Genomic DNA, 22,807 nt, shown 5'->3' with positions numbered 1-22,807 from the left:
ACAATGGTTAGTTGAAAGCACAATTACATAAAGTGTTAGTATTAAACAGAAATCAATCAATTTTTTTAACAACAGGTACAACAAATTTATGTGAAATGACTGGAAAAATATATTGCACAAGATGTTTGACAATACTGCACGTAACTCTGAATAACTGAATAACTTTTACGTTATGTATTCATCCTGCAGAAGGGGGAGGAGTCATACAGTCCGATTGCCACAGGTAGGAAAGACCTCCTGCGGCGTTCTGTGGTGCACCTCAGTGGTCTCAGCCTATGACTGAAGGTGCTCTGACTAGATGTCAGTGTGGCATGCAGGGGGTGGGAGGTGCTGTCCATGATGGTGAGCAGCTTCCTCAGCATCATCTTCTCTGACACCTCCACAACAGACTTGAGCTCAACCCCCAGAACAGAGCCAGCTCTACTGATGAGCTTGCTGAGTCTCTTCATGTCAGCTGCCTTCAGCCTGCTGCCTCAGCAAACTACATCCATAGAAGGTGATGCTGGAGACCACCGAGGGATTAAAAACATCTGCAACAAATTTAAATGGTAAATGGACTGCATTTATATACTGCTTTTCCATCTGCATCAGACACTCAAAGCACTTTACAATAATGCCTCACATTCACCCCGATGTCAGGGTGCTGCCATACAAGGCGCCCACTACACACCGGGTGCAACTAGGGGATTAAGGACCTTCAGTCAGGCTGGGATTTGAACCAAGGATCTTCTGGTCTCAAGCCCAATGCCTTAACCACTAAACCATCACCTCCCCCCAGTTGTGGACTACTTGTAGGAGTCCACAACGTCCACCTCTGTTCCACTGATGGTAATTGGGTTTGGGCAGGTTTTCCATCTTCTGAAGTTCACCACCAGCTCCTTTGTCTTCAACACATTGAGCTGCAGATGGTTGAGTCCACAAACACTGTCCACCACACACCTGTCCTCAGCCTCCTGGTAACTGCCGATGCAGCCCACAACGGTGGAGTCGTCCAAACACGTCTGTAGGTGGCAGGGCTGTGACCAGAACCTCAAGTCTGAGGTGTAGAGTGTGAACAGGAAAGGAGACAGGACCGTCCCCCTATGGTGCCCCTGTGCTGCTCTTGATGGTGTCGGATGTAATGTCCTGAAGCCACACATACTGTGCATGTTTTTAAACTAAAACAATGAAATAAAAGAAAGACCTCCATTCATCTCATACCTTCTGCAAAGGAAGAGTCAGTGGAGGTGGAGCACACTGGAGACGGCAGGATCTCCTCTGACTGGCTCATTACCCTCCATGCATCTGTTTCTGCCTCTGGGCTCTCACTGGCCCCACTATAAAACAAATAGCACATATAGTGTATTGTACATATAAATATATATGTCCCCAGATACACATAGTGATTTGACCTGTCACTGTTTGGTAAAGGACTGCCAGAGTTGGGGCATGTACTGGTCATGGTCTCCATCTTCTCTTTCAAGGTCGTGGGAGGAAGAGCAGTAGTGATGGAGACCACACTTGGAGCAGAACTGTCCCTCACTGTGAAATCTGCCATAAAAATACATCACAATTAACCTAAACATCTTTAAATATGATTTGTGTGCAAAGCTTTATGTTGCTAAAATTTAACAGCGAGTTTTAAACACGTGTGTGCAATACTCCACATACGTACTACAGTACTGGGACTATGTGAAGTTTAATGTAATTACACATTTAATATACCTGCACCTATGTATATCTGTGTATATTTTGTGCATTTCATATCGTTTATGTAACTTTTATGTATTGAAGAGTTTAAACTGTGGTGACTGATGCACTTGGTGCTGTAAACTCACTCTGTGGAAGAGATGCTGTCCGATTCTTCACAGCAGTAATGCTGTACTTATCATGAAGTTTCTAAGAAATATAAATGAAAATGGTTAGTTAAAGCTTCCGTTGAATTTATTCTGTTTGATTTGGTACGCTAGCATATTGCATTTTCCAGATTATAAAATCACATTTTGTTTTCTTGCTTTAAGGAGTTTGGGAGATCCTGCAACTTGTATTCTGAAGTGACTTATATATGAAAAATACTGCACTGTCATCTATGGCCACAAGAAGGCAGCATCTACACGCATGGCAGGCTGCTATGTATACTGTAACGCACCATTTGCTGTAAAACAAGAAGAAGACAACGATCTGAATGAAAGAGACATTCTGTGACTTAGAGAACAAATACTCTCAAACTGAAAGAGCACATTCTGAAATGCAACGAGAGAATATGACTTTAATACTTACTGGAACAACACTTACAGTTTCATGCAAAAGTTTGGGCACCCCTGATAAATCACTGGTTGTCTGGATTAGAAATTTCAGTTTAAATTTTGTTTAAAGAATTATTGCACACTTTCTGTAAATCCTACAAACTTCATTTCACTTCTCAAGTATCACTGTGTTTGTCTGCTATATGATATATTTAACTGAAATTGCTGATCCAAACAACCAATGATTTATAAAGGAAAATCATGGAAATCATCAGGGGTGCCCAAACTTTTGCATACTTTTACATACGTATTTGGTGAATGTGAAACAACAAGAATGGCAGGTCAACAAGCCAAATCTAAGGTAATTATTTGCATTATAAATAAATAATGAGCTGGGTTTTCAAACACTTCATTACATTGCACGTTTGCCTCATCCTATGACTGTCTATTCAGTGGCCAAACAGAGCAGTTTACTCAAGTTCTTTGCGTATAACACAATAACATTAATTATCATGCAAGCCTCTGATCGCTAACAGTGTTTGTGTTATAAATAATGTGCCAAGTTTTCAAACATTTCATTTCATAGCATGCTTCCCTCACCTATGATTATCTGTTCAGTGGCGACATGAAGCACTTTACTCACGTTTTGTGCCTCGTACAATAACATCAATTAGCTTGTTAGCATCTACTTGCTATTGCAGTGCTTGCTTTATAAACATATAATGCGCCCATTAAATTCATTTTGCTTTTTCATGCATGAAGCGATAGCACCGGTTTTTAAAAATTTAAAATGCGACTTAAAGACCCTTTTTTTTCTCTTTGTGACATATTTTTGGACAGCTACGACTAATACTCCAGTTGTGAGTTATAGTCTGGAATATATGATACATGTGCCAGTGAAATCAGCAGATGAGTGAGGCCTACCTTCAAACATGGAGGGGCAGACTCCTTACAGCTCTTATGAATGATTACAGTGCAACCTGAGAAAGAGAAATGTATACAAAAAAAGACCAATCTTGTTATTAGTTTTTTTTTACTCTAGGCACAAATGCCAACTTTTAGACAGGCCCAAACCACGACATTTCATGAATGATCGCGATTGGTTCAATAAATCTTGATCAACATTCTTCTATTTAATCCACCATTCATAAACCACTTGTTTCATCTCTTCTCTGCTCTTTCACACAACTCACCAGTAAGTCAGATGCAGTAAGTCAGCCGTGTTACTGCCGCCGCTTTCATTTCAGATCAAAAGAACACTGTCAGGCTCTTTGGGAAGCTTTGGAAGCTGAGTTTTGTTTAAATTTGGATAGAGGCAAAAATCCTTTGCGAAAAAATTAAAGGTGCATTATAGAATTTTCAGCCACATCTTGCAGTGAGGTTTCAAAGATTGCAACCAAGCTTCACCCGTCCCTTTCCAAGCGAGCTCCAAGGCACGTGCACTCATGATTGAATGAGCATTTTTACATAGCTGGAATAGAGATGTTAAATATTGAAGACAAGCAAGGCTGACTGGCTAAGATGTACAACATAAGACACGCAGTTGCTAACCTACCAAACTGGTTAGCAACTGCTTGGCATTAGCGAGCAATGCAGCACAACAAACAACCTACCAATGTTATCTAAGAGGACCCAATGGACACACAATTTCACACTATACTGATGCTTTTCAGTAATGTTAGCTTACCTATCCAGTAGGATGAAAGCCAAGTTGGGGTAGATTTTGATCCACCAAACCAAATGTAGTTCCCTCCATTTTTCACAAACGCCTTGCCCATGTTGATGTGTTTTCCAGCAATGCTGAACTTATTCTCATTTGGCCTAACAGGCTTCAACATATAAAAAGTTTTGTTTTGGTAAATGGACTGCATTTATATAGCGCTTTTCCATCTGCATCAGACGCTCAAAGCACTTTACAATAATGCCTCACATTCACTCCGATGTCAGGGTGCTGCCATACAAGGCGCTCACTACACACCGGGAGCAATAGGGGATTAAAGGCCTTGCCCAAGGGCCCTTAGTGATTTTCCAGTCAGGTGGGGATTTGAACCCATGATCTTCTGGACTCAAGCCCAACACCTTAACCACTAGACCATCACCTCCCCTAGTTTTGTTTTTTAAGCCTCAGTTGCCCTGGAAAGGTATCAGGATCACTAAATACATCTTCTGTCCAGCAACCGCATGACTTCATAAGCTTTTACCAGACATCTCTTAACCTCAATTCTGAGGATCTAGAGACTTGAATGTCTCTTCTGAGAAAAAAGTACGTCTCTGCAAGTTCGGCACCATCACCTCATACAGGTACATTTCTGATAGTGGAGTTCAGGAAACCACTAAAAGCGTGGCCATTAGTTTGGATCCATCCAACCCAAATACAATTCCTCACTCAGCTTCTCAAGTGCTGCAATCAGGGTAGCCATTGATTCTGCAAAGATCAATGCGTCGTCTATGAAGTGAAGGTCAGTAAACCGTTTGACCAAGCTGGAGCAGATAGATGGTTACTTTCAAGACATGCGAATGGACCAGCTGTCCAGAATACATATAACAATCCTCTCCGGCTAAGATGTCCAGGACAAGATACTCAGGAGAGTGCATAAATGTGAGCCAATGAATTAATGTTAATTAATGAATGAAGATAATGTAATTTTAAATTCACAGATTTTGCAAGCAAAAAGATTTTCCCTCAAAATCCAACCTAGTTCCTTTACAGTGAGAACAGTACACAGGTTATAGATAACTGAGGAAGTCTGCAAATACCTCATTTTTTGGGTGACATTGCAACCCTTTCACGTGTAGGGATTAAAAAGTGATTTAATGTGTAAAAACCTTCATAATACACGTCAAGAGGAATCTTGAGTGGAAACCATAAAACTAACCCAATGTGATATTATATTTTTTACGCTGATATTACTCAACAGTGCAACATATTTAAATCAGTACACTGTGATTTTAACGGGTGTGGATGTCTGTCATGCAAACCAAGAAAAACAATTAAAATATATCACATTAAAAAAAATTCAAATAAACTATTGGTATCGGGATCAGTATCAGTTGAGACTCAGCATTAAGTGGGAGGGCAGAGAGAATGTGGTCAGGACATCCGTGCTAGCTTCTTAAACTGAAGCGATACAGTATATTTAGTTGTGGTTAAAGATGTGCTACTTACATGAGCAATGCAGAAGGTCCTTTCCAGATGCAGGTTTATCACACACCCCACACACGGTGGAACCCAAACAGGAGCCTGTAGAAAAGCGATGCCCGTTCACCTGCCTGTCCTTTGTCTCCCTGTCCTTCGTCTCCCTGTCCTTCCCTTTTCCCTTGGAAAACCAGGTAAGCGTAAGAACAACAAACACTATACAGACACAAAATATGACAGGTGTGCAAAACAAGTGCTTTAAAAAGCTGAATTAAAAAATTCCTGTCCAGATTTTATTTACAGATTGCACATGCTAACATTTCAGTCCATTTATTCAGTGAGGTGAAATGCCCATCTTTTTCCAAACTATAAAAACGTCCACTGACAAGGAAATGGAGCGTAGCGTAAACAACCGAGGCAAGGGGAGGAAGGGTTTCCACTCTGTGTGCTGACTCACCAAGAAGGGATTAATCAGTAAAAGAAAAGCAAGCCTGGTCTGTCACACTGACCTTGAATTATTTACAGAAACATTTTATGGTTGTGTCTCCCACAGAGCAGAAAAACGGAGGCTATGAAGGCCATGGCCATCTTACAGAGTTGAAAGCTGCTGTATTACTATAGAACGCCATAAATTTCTCAGTTGGCTGTTTGTATGACTAACTTGGATGTGCAGAAGGTGCAATGAGGATTCTGACTTAAGTTAACTTTCCAAATTTCCCAGTTTTAGTGTTTAACAGAACCCTTGTGTAACTAACAGTTTTGCATGTGGGGGCCTTCTTAGAGACCTTCTCTGTCTCTGTGTGTGAGTAAGTGATCAGCCCAAGGTCAACCTCTTCAATTGCTTGTTAACACAAATACTACCTAACCAGCCAATCACATGGCAGCAACTCAATGCATTTAGGCATCTAGACGTGGTGCAGACGACTTGCTGAAGTTCAAACCGAGCATCAGAATGGGGAAGAAAGAGGATTCAAGTGACTTTGAATGTGCCAAAGTTGTTGGCGCCAGAAGGGCTGGTTTGAATAATTCCAAAACTGCTGATCTACTGGAATTTTCACTCAACCATCTCTAGGTTTTACAGAAAATCTTCTGAAAAAGAGAAGATATCCGGGGAGTGTGTGGATGAAAATGCTTTGTTGATGTCAGAGGTCAGAGGAGAATGGGCAGGCTGGTTGAACTGTGTGATGCTATCATGTCAGTATGGAGCAACATCTCTGAGGAACGTTTCCAATACGGTGTTGAATCTATGCCATGAAGAATTAAAGCAGGTCTGAAGACAAAAGGGGGTCCAACCCGGTTCATTTTCAATATCTGCTTACTCCAATCAACAATCATGGGGGGAGCCTATTCCAGCTGGTAACAAGGGAAAGCAGACTGTAGTTGTGATTGATGTGGCAATCCCAGCCAACAGCAACATCAGAAAGAAGGAGCATGAGAAAATCAAGAAGTACCAAGGGCTGAAAGAACAACTGAAGTAGATGTGGAAGGTAAAGTACAAAGTGATAAGAGGAACGTTAGGAGATGTACACCCCAAACTGGAAGAGTGACTCCAGCAGATTCCAGGCAAAACATCAAGAGTGCAGTTCTAGGAAAAGCCAACTCTCAAACTCCCAGGCCTCTGGTAGAGGACCTGACCTTGAGGAACGTACATGCCACACTATATCATATGTGTGTGTGTGTGTGTGTGTGTGTGTGTGTGTGTGTGTGTGTGTGTGTGTGTGTGTGTGTGTGTGTGTGTGTGTGTGTGTGTGTGTGTGTGTGTGTGTGTGTGTGTGTGTGTGTGTGTGTGTGTGTGTGTGTGTGTGTGTGTGTGTGTGTGTGTGTCAACAGACTTGCATTTCAGCAATCTCCAAATGGACACTCAGAAAGTGATCAAACATCAAACTCACGCAGAACTCGTATTGTGTTAAGACTGAATCACAAAGAATGGGCTGGTCTTAAACACGGTGCGAGTGTTACACTCCCTGAGCGCCCTTCTACTTTTTAATGAGTTTGACAGCAGATGCGGGCAGTGTTAGTGGTTTACCTTTGTCTTGTTGCGTGTACTTGACATTCTGCTCTTCAGGAAACTGAAGGTCCGAATGACTTTGTATTTATCCGACTCCACCTTAGTTGGTATATTATACTTATCCAGCTCTTCTTCTTCAATTCTGTAGAAGAAATGTTGAAATAATGCCAGCTGTTAACATAATTTGACCGTTGAACATTTTGCATTTAAAGTTATTCAGCGCTGGTTTGTTTATTCAGCGTTGGTTTGTAGTTAGTTGTCTTTTCTGGACTTTCTTCGGCGCCCGCAGGCAACACAAAGAAGAAGCTCATGTTAGTGAAGACGAAATGAACGGCTGTACGTTTGTCATACACGGTTCATGCTAATTCAAACGGTCGTAGTTTGTAATTTTACTTAAAAAGAATGTTGGTTAAGGAAAGTTATTATTCAGGTTCTGGTCGGAGATCCTTCCTACTGTGCAAATCTGTGAAGGTGAATCAAAGTTAGTATAAATGTCATGCTTGACATGCAAAAAATAGTTCTTGTTAAATGGCAATAAGTAGGAGGGAAGGAAAGTTACGGATCAGTGTGGTTTACTGCATTTTGGTTGATTAACTGTAGGATTTTTAGGGTTATTTAGTTTGTACTGGGTGTTTAAAGAAACTCAAACAGGCAAATGGACATCAACCCTCCACATACTCTTTGAGGAACTCGGACAAAGTGAGATGCTGGAGGGACTCTGTCAGATCGACACTTTCCTCATCATCAGCAGACTGTGTGCGCTTAAGGAGACTAATCTCCCTGAAACAAAACAAGAAGGACACACTCATTTTTTTATTTATTTTTTACTTTGATAAGAAGAAAATAAAGTTCAGGGACACAGCCTTCATCTGAAAATAAAGTTCAAATTGCTCAGTTCAATTACAGGTCCCACAGTTCTAAAATATCAGTCTGTCTGAAATTTTCCACAGTGTATTCTCTGCAGTATTTCTATCACAGAAGTTATGCAACAACTTGTGCAAAAATTAGGAAACGGGTGAAATAAAATTATAGATACACATTAGATCAAAGCAACCGTTTAAAATATGCTGCATGATTTTAGAAAATACAGTCTCATGCTGCATTTGCTGGATGTTCCGCTGCTTTCAGTAAGAGGATGATGGAAAATTCCTCCACAGATGACTGTGAGCGTGACATCAACAAACCACAACAGGATTTACCATCAAAAGCTTAAAATTTTCAACTCAACCGCAACAACAAGGACAAACCGGATATTGTTTTATTTTGAACGATGGTGAACAACATGCAGCGAGAGGCGGCCTATCCAGTGGTTTTAATCATGTAAAAATGTGATTTATTTGTGTATTATAGAGAGAAATTAAGCTGTAATCTCACTAAAAAACTTTTAAGCAACCCTCAGCGTTCAAATGCCTTGCTAAACTATAGGGTACAAAATGAGAAAACTGTTGGATCTTTCAGTTAAAAACCCAGTGTGTAGAATTTAGTGCCATCTAGTGGTGCCATTGCAGACTGCATTAGGCATGAGGATTGATACTCGACTGCCTTCTATTGTGATAAGAAAAGTGTATGATCCTCCATTTCACAATTCTATTTCCAACCTTGTAGTCTGCATGAGTAACCAGCAGACTGTGTATCAGGGAGCGACCACTGATTCCTGTTTTTAATATGTCCATTTTGGGCTACCGTATCACCATGGTGCCTCAAAATGGCAGCCTCCATGAGGCGGCCTGCTTCCATGTTGATGCAAAGGGCTCATTGTAAGGTCATCAATACACACAGATCCTCCTCCATAACCTTCAGAACCTCCAACTCCATTTGGTGAAAGATGGAATGGTCTATTCAAAGAGGCGATTCCATCTTTCACCTCATGAAATATTCTTTACACTGCACTCAAAAACATTCATTATTTGTATAATGTTATATCCTATTTCTGCTATTAAATACCTCTCAATCTACACACTCTAGCTTTAAATAAGTTAGTGACTATCTCATAAATACTGAAGAAAAAAAAATACTGTCACTTCACCATCTGCTTCCTGCAGCTGCTGAAGTCCAGAATGATGGTTTTCTACCATTAACATGTGAAGCAAACCATTCAATGGCCTTGGCCCATAAAAACAAAGGATGACTCTTCAATGTTTGAGATATCAACATTGAGCTTTACGCATTTCACTTCCCCTCTGCAGCAAAACAAACAACGCACAGTGGCTCTTCGTTTAATTTCATCCATCTTATCCATCGTTTAGTTTTATCCATTTTGAAATTTTACTTTTGAAAGTTTTTTTTGCCCAGCTTGAGCCCATCAGGCCACCAAGCCAAGACAGCGGTACAGGGAACCCTTGCTAACTCTGTTATTCAACCAGTGATTGATGCTGCTGTCACTGGAAACAACAAGCACTTGAATTGTCTCAGGTCCCACCACCATTTAGCAACTTGCAACTAATATATCTAGGAAAGATATAACATCTGCATGGCTAACATAATGTATACAATACTTTTAGGTGCATTACATTATGTCAATAATCAGTTTATAAACTCCCAGAGACTATCAATGGTGTAAGTATAAAGTGTCTACAAAGTGTCTTTAGTGTTGCAATGTTTACAAGACAAATTGCCTCATCCTCATTCATATGCGGATATATAACTCAATCAAAATTAAAACGGAATTGGCATATCTACCTTCTAGGGGGCAATTATGAAGAAATGATCAGGCAAGTCAGAAGTGTTAATCAGCTGGCATTTTCACAAGAGGAATGGTTTTGTTGTCACAAATATGCAAATGTATGCACTGAGTGCCCCTAAATTAAATAGAGGCCTGACAATTATGATGTGCAGAGCATGATTTGTTTTTTATTTATTGTAATCACAAGAGAAATCACTTGATCCTCGTTAAATTTATCAAATCAAATCAATTTTATTTATATAGCGCCAAATCACAACAAACAGTTGCCCCAAGGCACTTTATATTGTAAGGCAAAAGCCATACAATAATTACAGAAAAACCCCAACGGTCAAAACGACCCCCTATGAGCAAGCACTTGGCGACAGTGGGAAGGAAAAACTCCCTTTTAACAGGAAGAAACCTCCAGCAGAACCAGGTTCAGGGAGGGGCAGTCTTCTGCTGGGACTGGTTTATGCTGAGATATTTCCAAAATTGAATCAGCTTATCTACACTCCAAGAGGTACCTGTGCTAAAAATATGAAGGGAAGAGATTTAAGTACTATTAAAAAGTTATCATGTTGACAGCAATGTCCAACCACAGAGAAAAAGACACAGATAGATGCAAACACGATGACATTATGTCACTGTGAATGTAGATGGACATAAGACACAAGGGACAAAGAACAAAAACGATAAAAACAACAACAAAAAACAAACATATAAGCTGTGTTTCAAAAAGGCATCAGATCATATGTAAAGAACAAAGTTCACTGCCTCGTGGCATCAGGCAACATGGTAATCATGGTTACAACATGTTGATCAAATCTGCGATGAAGACAGAGAACCAATGATGTGTATTTGACAGAAACAGGCTTGATGAATACAAAAGTTTGAGAATTAGGCCAAATGTAAAGAGTGAATACCTTTTCTCATACGAGTGCTCTGATACGCTGGTGGCTCTTTGCTCTGTGAACATAAAGAACAAGGACAAGCTGCTGAACTAATTATACTGATATGTGCATGTAGTAAATTCACACTCTCACACACACACACACACACACACACACACACACACACACACACACACACACACACACACACACACACACACACACACACACACACATATATATTACTTTTAAGCATTTAATTCTTAGCTGTCAACCATTTCAATTTGATTGACACCAGAGGAAGTTCTCAGCGTCTGAACAGATTCATATGAAACAATATGAATCAATCTGTGAGTGACACTCAAAGTGACGGACATAATCCTGGTTTAAAAGAAAAAACCCTAATTCAAAATGCAGACAGAAAACTGACTCACTCTTCATTCCTATCACCAGGCTGCAAAGCAATCACAGATCAAATCCTGATCACTCTCTGCTGTGATCAGGATTTGAAGCACAGAAAGAAATGTTAAGCCAGGGATTTCAAATCAGGCTGCAGGAAATGATGATTAGCAGGAAACGGAAGCAGAGAAGTAAAAAAAGGCATTGCAATTTTTTATTGTGTAAGTTACTGAACAGCTTTAATCCTGGTACAGTTTTGCCTAAACTGGTACCAAAGAAGGGATGTGTCAGAATCACAATCAGAATCGCCTTTATTGTCATTATGACAATAAAGGCCTGCTCCCAGGCCTCCAATAATCAGCAAAAATCTATTTAAGCATAAAAATTCAAAAAGAAAAAATAATATAGCACCTTCAATTGCACCACAGACTAAAACAGTTAAATGTGGTCTATTAAACATTAGGTCTCTCTCTTCTAAGTCCCTGTTGGTAAATGATATAATAATTGATCAACGTATTGATTTATTCTGCCTTACAGAAACCTGGTTACAGCAGGATGAATATGTTAGTTTAAATGAGTCAACACCCCCGAGTCACACTAACTGTCAGAATGCTTGCAGCACGGGCCGAGGCGGAGGATTAGCAGCAATCTTCCATTCCAGCTTATTAATTAATCAAAAACCCAGACAGAGCTTTAATTCATTTGAAAGCTTGTCTCTTAGTCTTGTCCATCCAAATTGGAAGTCTCAAAAACCAGTTTTATTTGTTATTATCTATCGTCCACCTGGTCGTTACTGTGAGTTTCTCTGTGAATTTTCAGACCTTTTGTCTGACTTAGTGCTTAGCTCAGATAAGATAATTATAGTGGGCGATTTTAACATCCACACAGATGCTGAGAATGACAGCCTCAACACTGCATTTAATCTATTATTAGACTCTATTGGCTTTGCTCAAAAAGTAAATGAGTCCACCCACCACTTTAATCATATCTTAGATCTTGTTCTGACTTATGGTATGGAAATAGAAGACTTAACAGTATTCCCTGAAAACTCCCTTCTGTCTGATCATTTTTTAATAACATTTACATTTACCCTGATGGACTACCCTGCAGTGGGGAATAAGTTTCATTACACTAGAAGTCTTTCAGAAAGCGCTGTAACTAGGTTTAAGGATATGATTCCTTCTTTATGTTCTCTAATGTCATATACCAACACAGAGCAGAGTAGCTACCTAAACTCTGTAAGGGAGTTAGAGTATCTCGTCAATAGTTTTACATCCTCATTGAAGACAACCTTGGATGATGTAGCTCCTCTGAAAAAGAGAGCTTTAAATCAGAAGTGTCTGACTCCGTGGTATAACTCACAAACTCGTAGCTTAAAGCAGATAACCCGTAAGTTGGAGAGGAAATGGCGTCTCACTAATTTAGAAGATCTTCACTTAGCCTGGAAAAAGAGTTTGTTGCTCTATAAAAAAGCCCTCCGTAAAGCTAGGACATCTTTCTACTCATCACTAATTGAAGAAAATAAGAACAACCCCAGGTTTCTTTTCAGCACTGTAGCCAGGCTGACAAAGAGTCAGAGCTCTATTGAGCTGAGTATTCCATTAACTTTAACTAGTAATGACTTCATGACTTTCTTTGCTAACAAAATTTTGACTATTAGAGAAAAAATTACTCATAACCATCCCAAAGATGTATCGTTATCTTTGGCTGCTTTCAGTGATGCCGGTATTTGGTTAGACTCTTTCTCTCCGATTGTTCTGTCTGAGTTATTTTCATTAGTTACTTCATCCAAACCATCAACATGTTTATTAGACCCCATTCCTGCCAGGCTGCTCAAGGAAGTCCTACCATTATTCAATGCTTCAATCTTAAATATGATCAATCTATCTTTGTTAGCTAACTGATCATCTGCAGAGGAATGGTCTATTTGAAGAGTTTCAGTCAGGTTTTAGAATTCATCATAGTACAGAAACAGCATTAGTGAAGGTTACAAATTATCTTCTTATGGCTTCGGACAGTGGACTTATCTCTGTGCTTGTTTTGTTGGACCTCAGTGCTGCTTTTGATACTGTTGACCATAAAATTTTATTACAGAGATTAGAGCATGTCATAGGTATTAAAGGCACTGCCCTGCGGTGGTTTGAATCATATTTGTCTAATAGATTACAGTTTGTTCATGTAAATGGGGAATCTTCTTCACAGACTAAAGTTAATTATGGAGTTCCACAAGGTTCTGTGCTAGGACCAATTTTATTCACTTTATACATGCTTCCCTTAGGCGGTATTATTAGACGGTATTGCTTAAATTTTCATTGTTACGCAGATGATACCCAGCTTTATCTATCCATGAAGCCAGAGGATACACACCAATTAGCTAAACTGCAGGATTGTCTTACAGACATAAAGACATGGATGACCTCTAATTTCCTGCTTTTAAACTCAGATAAAACTGAAGTTATTGTACTTGGCCCCACAAATCTTAGAAGCATGGTGTCTAACCAGATCGTTACTCTGGATGGCATTTCCCTGATCTCTAGTAATACTGTGAGAAATCTTGGAGTCATTTTTGATCAGGATATGTCATTCAAAGCGCATATTAAACAAATATGTAGGACTGCCTTTTTGCATTTACGCAATATCTCTAAAATCAGAAAGGTCTTGTCTCAGAGTGATGCTGAAAAATTAATTCATGCATTTATTTCCTCTAGGCTGGACTATTGTAATTCATTATTATCAGGTTGTCCTAAAAGTTCCCTAAAAAGCCTTCAGTTGGTTCAGAATGCTGCAGCTAGAGTACTGACGGGGACTAGCAGGAGAGAGCATATCTCACCCGTGTTGGCCTCTCTTCATTGGCTTCCTGTTAATTCTAGAATAGAATTAAAAATTCTTCTTCTTACTTATAAGGTTTTGAATAATCAGGTCCCATCTTATCTTAGGGACCTCGTAGTACCATATTACCCCATTAGAGCGCTTTGCTCTCAGACTGCAGGCTTACTTGTAGTTCCTAGGGTTTGTAAGAGTAGAATGGGAGGCAGAGCCTTCAGCTTTCAGGCTCCTCTCCTGTGGAACCAGCTCCCAATTCAGATCAGGGAGACAGATACCCTCTCTACTTTTAAGATTAGGCTTAAAACTTTCCTTTTCGCTAAGGCTTATAGTTAGGGCTGGATTAGGTGACCCTGGACCATCCCTTGGTTATGCTGCTTTAGACGTAGACTGTGGGGGGGTTCCCATGATGCACTGTTTCTTTCTCTTTTTGCTCCGTATGCATCACTCTGCATTTAATCATTAGTGATCGATCTCTGCCCCCCTTCACAGCATGTCTTTTTCCTGGTTCTTTCCCTCAGCCCCAACCAGTCTCAGCAGAAGACTGCCCCTCCCTGAGCCTGGTTCTGCTGGAGGTTTCTTCCTGTTAAAAGGGAGTTTTTCCTTCCCACTGTAGCCAAGTGCTTGCTCATAGGGGGTCGTTTTGACCGTTGGGGTTTTTCATAATTATTGTATGGCCTTGCCTTACAATATAAAGCGCCTTGGGGCAACTGTTTGTTGTGATTTGGCGCTATATAAGAAAAAAGTTGATTGATTGATTGATTATAATTTACATTGCAACAAGATTCGAGTGCAACTCCAAAGGTGCTTATACAAGGTGCAAGTAATTATTAGCCAAATAAAAGATAATAAAATTTAACAAAATAAATTATCTAAATATATAAAAATAAAATGTGGACAAAATATAAAATGTAAAACGAGAAATTATGTACAACTGTGGAATGATATTGCACTGGAAAATACAGCACATGGGTACAGATATTGCACAAGAAACTTTGAAAAGTGCAGATTAATGTGGTTCGTTATTGTTCACGTGTATTGTTCATGTGTCTTGCATAACTTGTCCATCATTGACTACTAATTTTTTAATTGAGAACAGCAGTGCCATGTAAAAGACAGCCAGGCTACATTAAGTGACTAGCTGTTTAATTGGTTATCTTAAAAACTTTTAGTTAGGTAAATATGGAGGTTTACCTCAGCAGGGATCCTTTTTGTGCTACCAGACACTTTCTAATGACATTTTTGCATATTCATTGGCAACAGGAAGAGGTTTACAGGGTGTTTTTAGCTTGAGATTAATCAGTCGGTTAGCCCAGCACGCTGATTAATTTCAGCTTGGACTTAAGTGAAAAGATGATCCCCCCAAAATCTCTTAATATAGAGCTTCGGTTGAAATTTTTTTTTTATTTCTACACCGATTTAGGAGACACTCCAAAAAGAGAAGGCGTGTCAATCCTTGCATCAATATTCCAGTCGTTTAGCTCCTCAAAGAAACTCACAAAGTAAGTGAAATTTACTTTTGTAAGACGTATGACGTAACAAAGGACTCTGACGTCACAAAGACCTGCTCAAGATCAGTCATGTTTGCAGCATCTAATCAAGTATTTTGTCACAGTTTTAGAAAAACAAAACTGTAATAAGTTAATGACTTCTTTATTTGGATTCATTTTCATGGTGGCACAGTGAACAGGGCAGATCAATATTTTAATAAAACCAATGACAATTAGTTGTTGCCATTTTTTACTGATTAGTGGCCAAGTCACCCAACCATACAGTAAGTCAGGACGTACAGGGACCCAAAAGACTTGGACCTTTGTTCTTGTATAAAGGTATCTACATTGCCAAATACCTTTGTCCAGGGACTTCATGACTACACAGACTCTTAGGTGTAATATCTCATTGACACACGACTGGTGGAGCGGAGGCGGAGATACAACATCTAGTGAAAACAGGTGAAAAAGCAATAACTTTCTCATGTGGAATCTCACTGAATTGGTCCTCCCGACACGTGCGTGCATGGTGGCCACTGAATGCTGTCTGGATATACATACCACTTGAGAGCCACTGACATGCCGCGCAGCACGCACACAAAAGTTGAGCTGCACTGGTGCGGCCTTTGCAGGTGCATGGTGCAAGGATTTGTGTGTGAATACTACGCGGCACTATCAGGGATGTTTAGTGTCACTTCCATGACTAAGATGACCACACGTTTGCGCACACAGTGCTCAGGATGGATCTGGACTACTACATAGTTATTATGTGAAAATTCCCATGAATTTAGGCAGGGTTGCCAACTCTCACGCATTTTGTTGATGACTAGATAAGACTTACAATGTTCTCACTGCAGAATTCTCTGATCGCTGATTCGTTGAAAACTCGTCACCTGAAATGTCAGCTGCGCGAGTTCAGAGAGTTCGAGCATAGCTTCAGATCTTATTTTTGAGTCGGACACTTTTTGGATGACATAGTAAGCCGATAACTAGCCTAACAAATTGAATAATCTATTGTCTAATAAAATTGGGTCCCTTGTCAATACAGACGTAGCCTAATCAGTTGACTTGTGTGTTGAGACCGTAGTCTACAGACTTCAACTAGTTGCAAACTAGATAATTTAAAGGACATATCATGCATTATTTAATGTCCTGGCTAGCAAGTATTCATGATTGTAAGTCTATATGTGCACATGCGCTGAAAACGTCTGGTTGCTGATGCATTTTATTGATAATTATTATTGACAGAGAAACTGAAGCATTTTGAACCACTGAATCAATATGAAGCAATTGTATTGAAATGGTTCAGTGTTTGAAGCATTTGATCAAATTTAATATTAAAAACAAGATCGTTTTAGTGGTGTTAGGCTCGAGTCTGTTCCTTTTCTCCAGTTTTGGAGAAGATTCACACGGCACAGAAGCCGCTAGCATATGAAGACAACTGTAACCCAAGTGCTTCCATAAGCTTATCCCAATCACCCCCCCCCCCCCCCCAATTGCATGACTTTGAGAAATTTTCCTTTAAATGTATTTGTTTCGTAAATAAATTAGTTAAATAATATTCTTAACAGCTAATTAAAACTTTATGAAAAACTGGTATGGTGAAAAATATGGTTTTGAGTTACCAAATTTTAACATTATCCTTTTATTGTCTATAAAAAAGAATACATTAACTGCTTTCAAGTGAGAGGAAAAAAAAATATCATATGCCAGATTTTGTCCAGAGCTTGTAAAGAGTTGGATAAACAGCTGCCTCCATCCTCCCTCACTATCTTTGCAAATTCACTGCAGAAAATGGTTCTGGGAAGCATTAGCATGACTAAAACCCTTCAACTTCTGGGGGCTTCGCCCCTCCAGACCCCCAACCAAGGCCCTCTTGACCTCCAGCCATTTTAAGCACTTTTCTTTATTTGCCTCTCACATGCCTATAGATGAGCTTGCTGAAATATTTCAGAAAATGGAAGGATCATGGACATGGAGAGGAGAAGGATCAAACAGAGTTTCCCTTCTATTATTATTTGTATTAGTAAATGAGGACTGTTTTTTTTAAATTAAGGTTAGGATTACAAAAAAATGTCAGCTGATGTCCACTGAACTGAGTATTTCAGGTTCCACTGAACACAGTCACTGAAAATAAAACAATAAATCTGGATCGTGGTGTCCATTTTCTCCACACTGGTGAAGTCCACTATCCATGCCCCAGCCCTCAGCATTAGACTACAGTCCTCCGAAAAATAAATAAATAAAAAGAAAATGTGGTTCTTGGCCGGGCACGATGCGTAAAGCGTGCCTGTGTAGCCCGACTGTGTTCACAGCCGGGCCACGCATAAAACTGAGTTCCATTAGATGACACAGCTCTGCTGTGGCAGGACAGGTGGAAGTGCTCTGATAAGGTAAAATAAAAGAACAAAGTCAGAGTGCTGACTTTGTCCTTCCAGAACAGTGTGCACGCGTGCACAGCAAGTGTGTGCTGACCGGGAGCATTAAACTTAAATCCACTTCTGTCCTCGGAATAATAAATAAATAAACAATAAATTCGGTTTGTACAGGTCGTTCAAGGCTGGACAGGTCGTGTCTAGCCCCATGCACGTGAGGTGTGTGCAGAGCAGGAGAATTAAACATAAATCCACTTCTTTCCTCAGAAAAATAAATAAATAAATAAACACAATAAATCTACTCCACGCAGCTCGTCTGTGGGTGGACAGGGCAAACCCCGCTCACTCACACGTGTGCACGCCGGATGAGTGCCAGCCGGCTGCAGAGCAGGGATGGCTGGAGGCTGCTGGAGTGTTCAGCTGCTTCCAGAAGAGCTATTCATCTCCAATCATACAAAATGAAAAGTGTGTGTCAACTCCTCACAAGTTGTCTCACGTGCTGTGCACATTGTGAGTCGTGGAGACGACGTGGTGACCATTGATTCTGCATCAATCACAGCATCTTCCACAAAGTCAAGGTCAGTAAACTGTTCCTCACCAACAAAGGCACCATAGCTGCTGGACTGCACCTTACCTGTCACCCATTCTACACAAGCATTAAACAGGAGTAGAACACAATGCATCCCTAACAAATGCCCAGCTACACTGGGAAGAAGACAGAGGCTACAATTCAACTGCAGAGAATGCATGTCTCTCAACATTACTCAACTATTACAACAGGTAAACAAACACATTCACAAATAATGCCAAATCACAAAAAAATACTGAAACTTAGAAGTGCAGCATAACATACATAAAAGAAGACATAATAAGGAAGAAAAATTTGCCTCAGTGTTCCCTCTTTTCCTGATTAAAAAACACTCTCTGCAGCTTCAGTGTAAATTCACAGAACCCCTAGTGGTTAGACAAGGTACTGCTTTGAATACAACCCCAGAACTTTCAGGCAGAACCCATTTCTAGTCTATGATGGATCGCAAGCAGACACTTGCACGTTGTTAAAAACCAAGAAAGTTTGCCAAGCTCGTGCACAAGACACATGCAACACACATCAAAGTAGGGTTATCACAGTTTTATCATTTTAGTGTATAGTTTCTAATTCAGTGCAAATGATGTAATAATTTTTCTTTGGGTAATTTCCCGTTAAGGTGAAGCAGGTGGTGACCAACATTATTACAGCACCACATTTCATTTGTAATACTTTGTACAGTGGGGTAAAAAAGTATTTAGTCAGTCCCTTGATTGTGCAAGTTCTCCTACATAGAAAGATGAGAGAGGTCTCATTTTCATCATAGGTACTCTTCAACTATGAGAGACAAAATGAGAAAAAAAATCCAGGAAATCACATTGTAGGATTTTTTTAAATAATGTATTTGTAAATTATGGTGGAAAATAAGTATTTGGTCAATAACAAAACTTTAACTCAATACTTTGTAACATAATCTTTGTTGGCAATGACAGAGGTCAAACATTTCCTGTAAGTCTTCACCAGGTTTGCACACACTGTAGCTGGTATTTTGGCCCATTCCTCCATGTAGATCTCCTCTAGAGCAGTGATGTTTTGGGGCTGTCGCTGGGCAACATGGACTTTCAACTCCCTCAACAAATTTTCTATGGGGTTGAGGTCTGGAGACTGGCTAGGCCACTCCAGGACCTTGAAATGTTTTCTATGGAGCCACTCCTTCGTTGCCCGAGTGGTGTGTTTGGGATCATTGTCATGCTGGAAGACCCAGCCATATTGCATCTTCAATGCTCTCACTGATGGAAGGAGGTTTTGGCTTAAAATCTCACGATACATGGCCCCGTTCAATCAATCAATCAATCAATTTTTTTATATAGCGCCAAATCACAACAAACAGTTGCCCCAAGGCGCTTTATATTGTAAGGCAAGGCCATACAATAATTATGTAAAACCCCAACGGTCAAAACGACCCCCTGTGAGCAAGCACTTGGCTACAGTGGGAAGGAAAAACTCCCTTTTAACAGGAAGAAACCTCCAGCAGAACCAGGCTCAGGGAGGGGCAGTCTTCTGCTGGGACTGGTTGGGGCTGAGGGAGAGAACCAGGAAAAAGACATGCTGTGGAGGGGAGCAGAGATCGATCACTAATGATTAAATGCAGAGTGGTGCATACAGAGCAAAAAGAGAAAGAAACAGTGCATCATGGGAACCCCCCAGCAGTCTACGTCTATAGCAGCATAACTAAGGGATGGTTCAGGGTCACCTGATCCAGCCCTAACTATAAGCTTTAGCAAAAAGGAAAGTTTTAAGCCTAATCTTAAAAGTAGAGAGGGTGTCTGTCTCCCTGATCTGAATTGGGAGCTGGTTCCACAGGAGAGGAGCCTGAAAGCTGAAGGCTCTGCCTCCCATTCTACTCTTACAAACCCTAGGAACTACAAGTAAGCCTGCAGTCTGAGAGCGAAGCGCTCTATTGGGGTGATATGGTACTACAAGGTCCCTAAGATAAGATGGGACCTGATTATTCAAAACCTTATAAGTAAGAAGAAGAATTTTAAATTCTATTCTAGAATTAACAGGAAGCCAATGAAGAGAGGCCAATATGGGTGAGATATGCTCTCTCCTTCTAGTCCCCGTCAGTACTCTAGCTGCAGCATTTTGAATTAACTGAAGGCTTTTTAGGGAACTTTTAGGACAACCTGATAATAATGAATTACAATAGTCCAGCCTAGAGGAAATAAATGCATGAATTAGTTTTTCAGCATCACTCTGAGACAAGACCTTTCTGATTTTAGAGATATTGCGTAAATGCAAAAAAGCAGTCCTACATATTTGTTTAATATGCGCTTTGAATGACATATCCTGATCAAAAATGACTCCAAGATTTCTCACAGTATTACTAGAGGTCAGGGTAATGCCATCCACAGTAAGGATCTGGTTAGACACCATGTTTCTAAGATTTGTGGGGCCAAGTACAATAACTTCAGTTTTATCTGAGTTTAAAAGCAGGAAATTAGAGGTCATCCATGTCTTTATGTCTGTAAGACAATCCTGCAGTTTAGCTAATTGGTGTGTGTCCTCTGGCTTCATGGATAGATAAAGCTGGGTATCATCTGCGTAACAATGAAAATTTAAGCAATACCGTCTAATAATACTGCCTAAGGGAAGCATGTATAAAGTGAATAAAATTGGTCCTAGCACAGAACCTTGTGGAACTCCATAATTAACTTTAGTCTGTGAAGAAGATTCCCCATTTACATGAACAAATTGTAATCTATTAGACAAATATGATTCAAACCACCGCAGCGCAGTACCTTTAATACCTATGGCATGCTCTAATCTCTGTAATAAAATTTTATGGTCAACAGTATCAAAAGCAGCACTGAGGTCTAACAGAACAAGCACAGAGATGAGTCCACTGTCCAAGGCCATAAGAAGATCATTTGTAACCTTCACTAATGCTGTTTCTGTACTATGATGAATTCTAAAACCTGACTGAAACTCTTCAAATAGACCATTCCTCTGCAGATGATCAGTTAGCTGTTTTACAACTACCCTTTCAAGAATTTTTGAGAGAAAAGGAAGGTTGGAGATTGGCCTATAATTAGCTAAGATAGCTGGGTCAAGTGATGGCTTTTTAAGTAATGGTTTAATTACTGCCACCTTAAAAGCCTGTGGTACATAGCCAACTAACAAAGATAGATTGATCATATTTAAGATCGAAGCATTAAATAATGGTAGGGCTTCCTTGAGCAGCCTGGTAGGAATGGGGTCTAATAAACATGTTGATGGTTTGGATGAAGTAACTAATGAAAATAACTCAGACAGAACAATCGGAGAGAAAGAGTCTAACCAAATACAGGCATCACTGAAAGCAGCCAAAGATAACGATACGTCTTTGGGATGGTTATGAGTAATTTTTTCTCTAATAGTTAAAATTTTGTTAGCAAAGAAAGTCATGAAGTCATTACTAGTTAAAGTTAATGGAATACTCAGCTCAATAGAGCTCTGACTCTTTGTCAGCCTGGCTACAGTGCTGAAAAGAAACCTGGGGTTGTTCTTATTTTCTTCAATTAGTGATGAGTAGAAAGATGTCCTAGCTTTACGGAGGGCTTTTTTATAGAGCAACAGACTCTTTTTCCAGGCTAAGTGAAGATCTTCTAAATTAGTGAGACGCCATTTCCTCTCCAACTTACGGGTTATCTGCTTTAAGCTACGAGTTTGTGAGTTATACCACGGAGTCAGGCACTTCTGATTTAAAGCTCTCTTTTTTAGAGGAGCTACAGCATCCAAAGTTGTCTTCAATGCGGATGTAAAACTATTGACGAGATACTCTATCTCACTTACAGAGTTTAGGTAGCTACTCTGCACTGTGTTGGTATATGGCATTAGAGAACATAAAGAAGGAATCATATCCTTAAACCTAGTTACAGCGCTTTCTGAAAGACTTCTAGTGTAATGAAACTTATTCCCCACTGCTGGGTAGTCCATCAGAGTAAATGTAAATGTTATTAAGAAATGATCAGACAGAAGGGAGTTTTCAGGGAATACTGTTAAGTCTTCTATTTCCATACCATAAGTCAGAACAAGATCTAAGATATGATTAAAGTGGTGGGTGGACTCATTTACTTTTTGAGCAAAGCCAATAGAGTCTAACAATAGATTAAATGCAGTGTTGAGGCTGTCATTCTCAGCATCTGTGTGGATGTTAAAATCGCCCACTATAATTATCTTATTTGACCTAAGCACTAAGTCAGACAAAAGGTCTGAAAATTCACAGAGAAAC

General features: G+C 39.9%; 1 protein-coding gene across 4 annotated transcripts in view; it reads right to left on the bottom strand.

The window, feature by feature from the left end:
• The window catches only part of arhgef28a (Rho guanine nucleotide exchange factor (GEF) 28a), a 127,751-nt gene that overhangs the window by 40,135 nt on the left and 64,809 nt on the right, over positions 1 to 22,807 (bottom strand). For 2 of the 4 annotated variants that reach the window (XM_034192392.1, XM_034192393.1), the window contains 8 exons: positions 10,955 to 10,997; positions 8,048 to 8,149; positions 7,388 to 7,511; positions 5,392 to 5,542; positions 3,150 to 3,205; positions 1,818 to 1,878; positions 1,392 to 1,530; positions 1,201 to 1,316 (listed from right to left, as the gene is read on the bottom strand). In XM_034192392.1, the coding sequence (XP_034048283.1) occupies positions 1,201 to 1,316; positions 1,392 to 1,530; positions 1,818 to 1,878; positions 3,150 to 3,205; positions 5,392 to 5,542; positions 7,388 to 7,511; positions 8,048 to 8,149; positions 10,955 to 10,997 (792 nt within the window). The remainder of the gene's footprint in view (positions 1 to 1,200; positions 1,317 to 1,391; positions 1,531 to 1,817; positions 1,879 to 3,149; positions 3,206 to 5,391; positions 5,543 to 7,387; positions 7,512 to 8,047; positions 8,150 to 10,954; positions 10,998 to 22,807) is intronic. The other 2 variants (XM_034192394.1, XM_034192395.1) reach the window with 1 other exon arrangement.

Source organism: Thalassophryne amazonica, chromosome 17 (genome assembly GCF_902500255.1).
Source record: "Thalassophryne amazonica chromosome 17, fThaAma1.1, whole genome shotgun sequence".
Lineage (NCBI taxonomy): Eukaryota > Metazoa > Chordata > Actinopteri > Batrachoidiformes > Batrachoididae > Thalassophryne > Thalassophryne amazonica.
The sequence above is the reverse complement of the archived record's forward strand: the minus strand, read 5'-3'. Positions and strand labels throughout refer to the sequence as shown.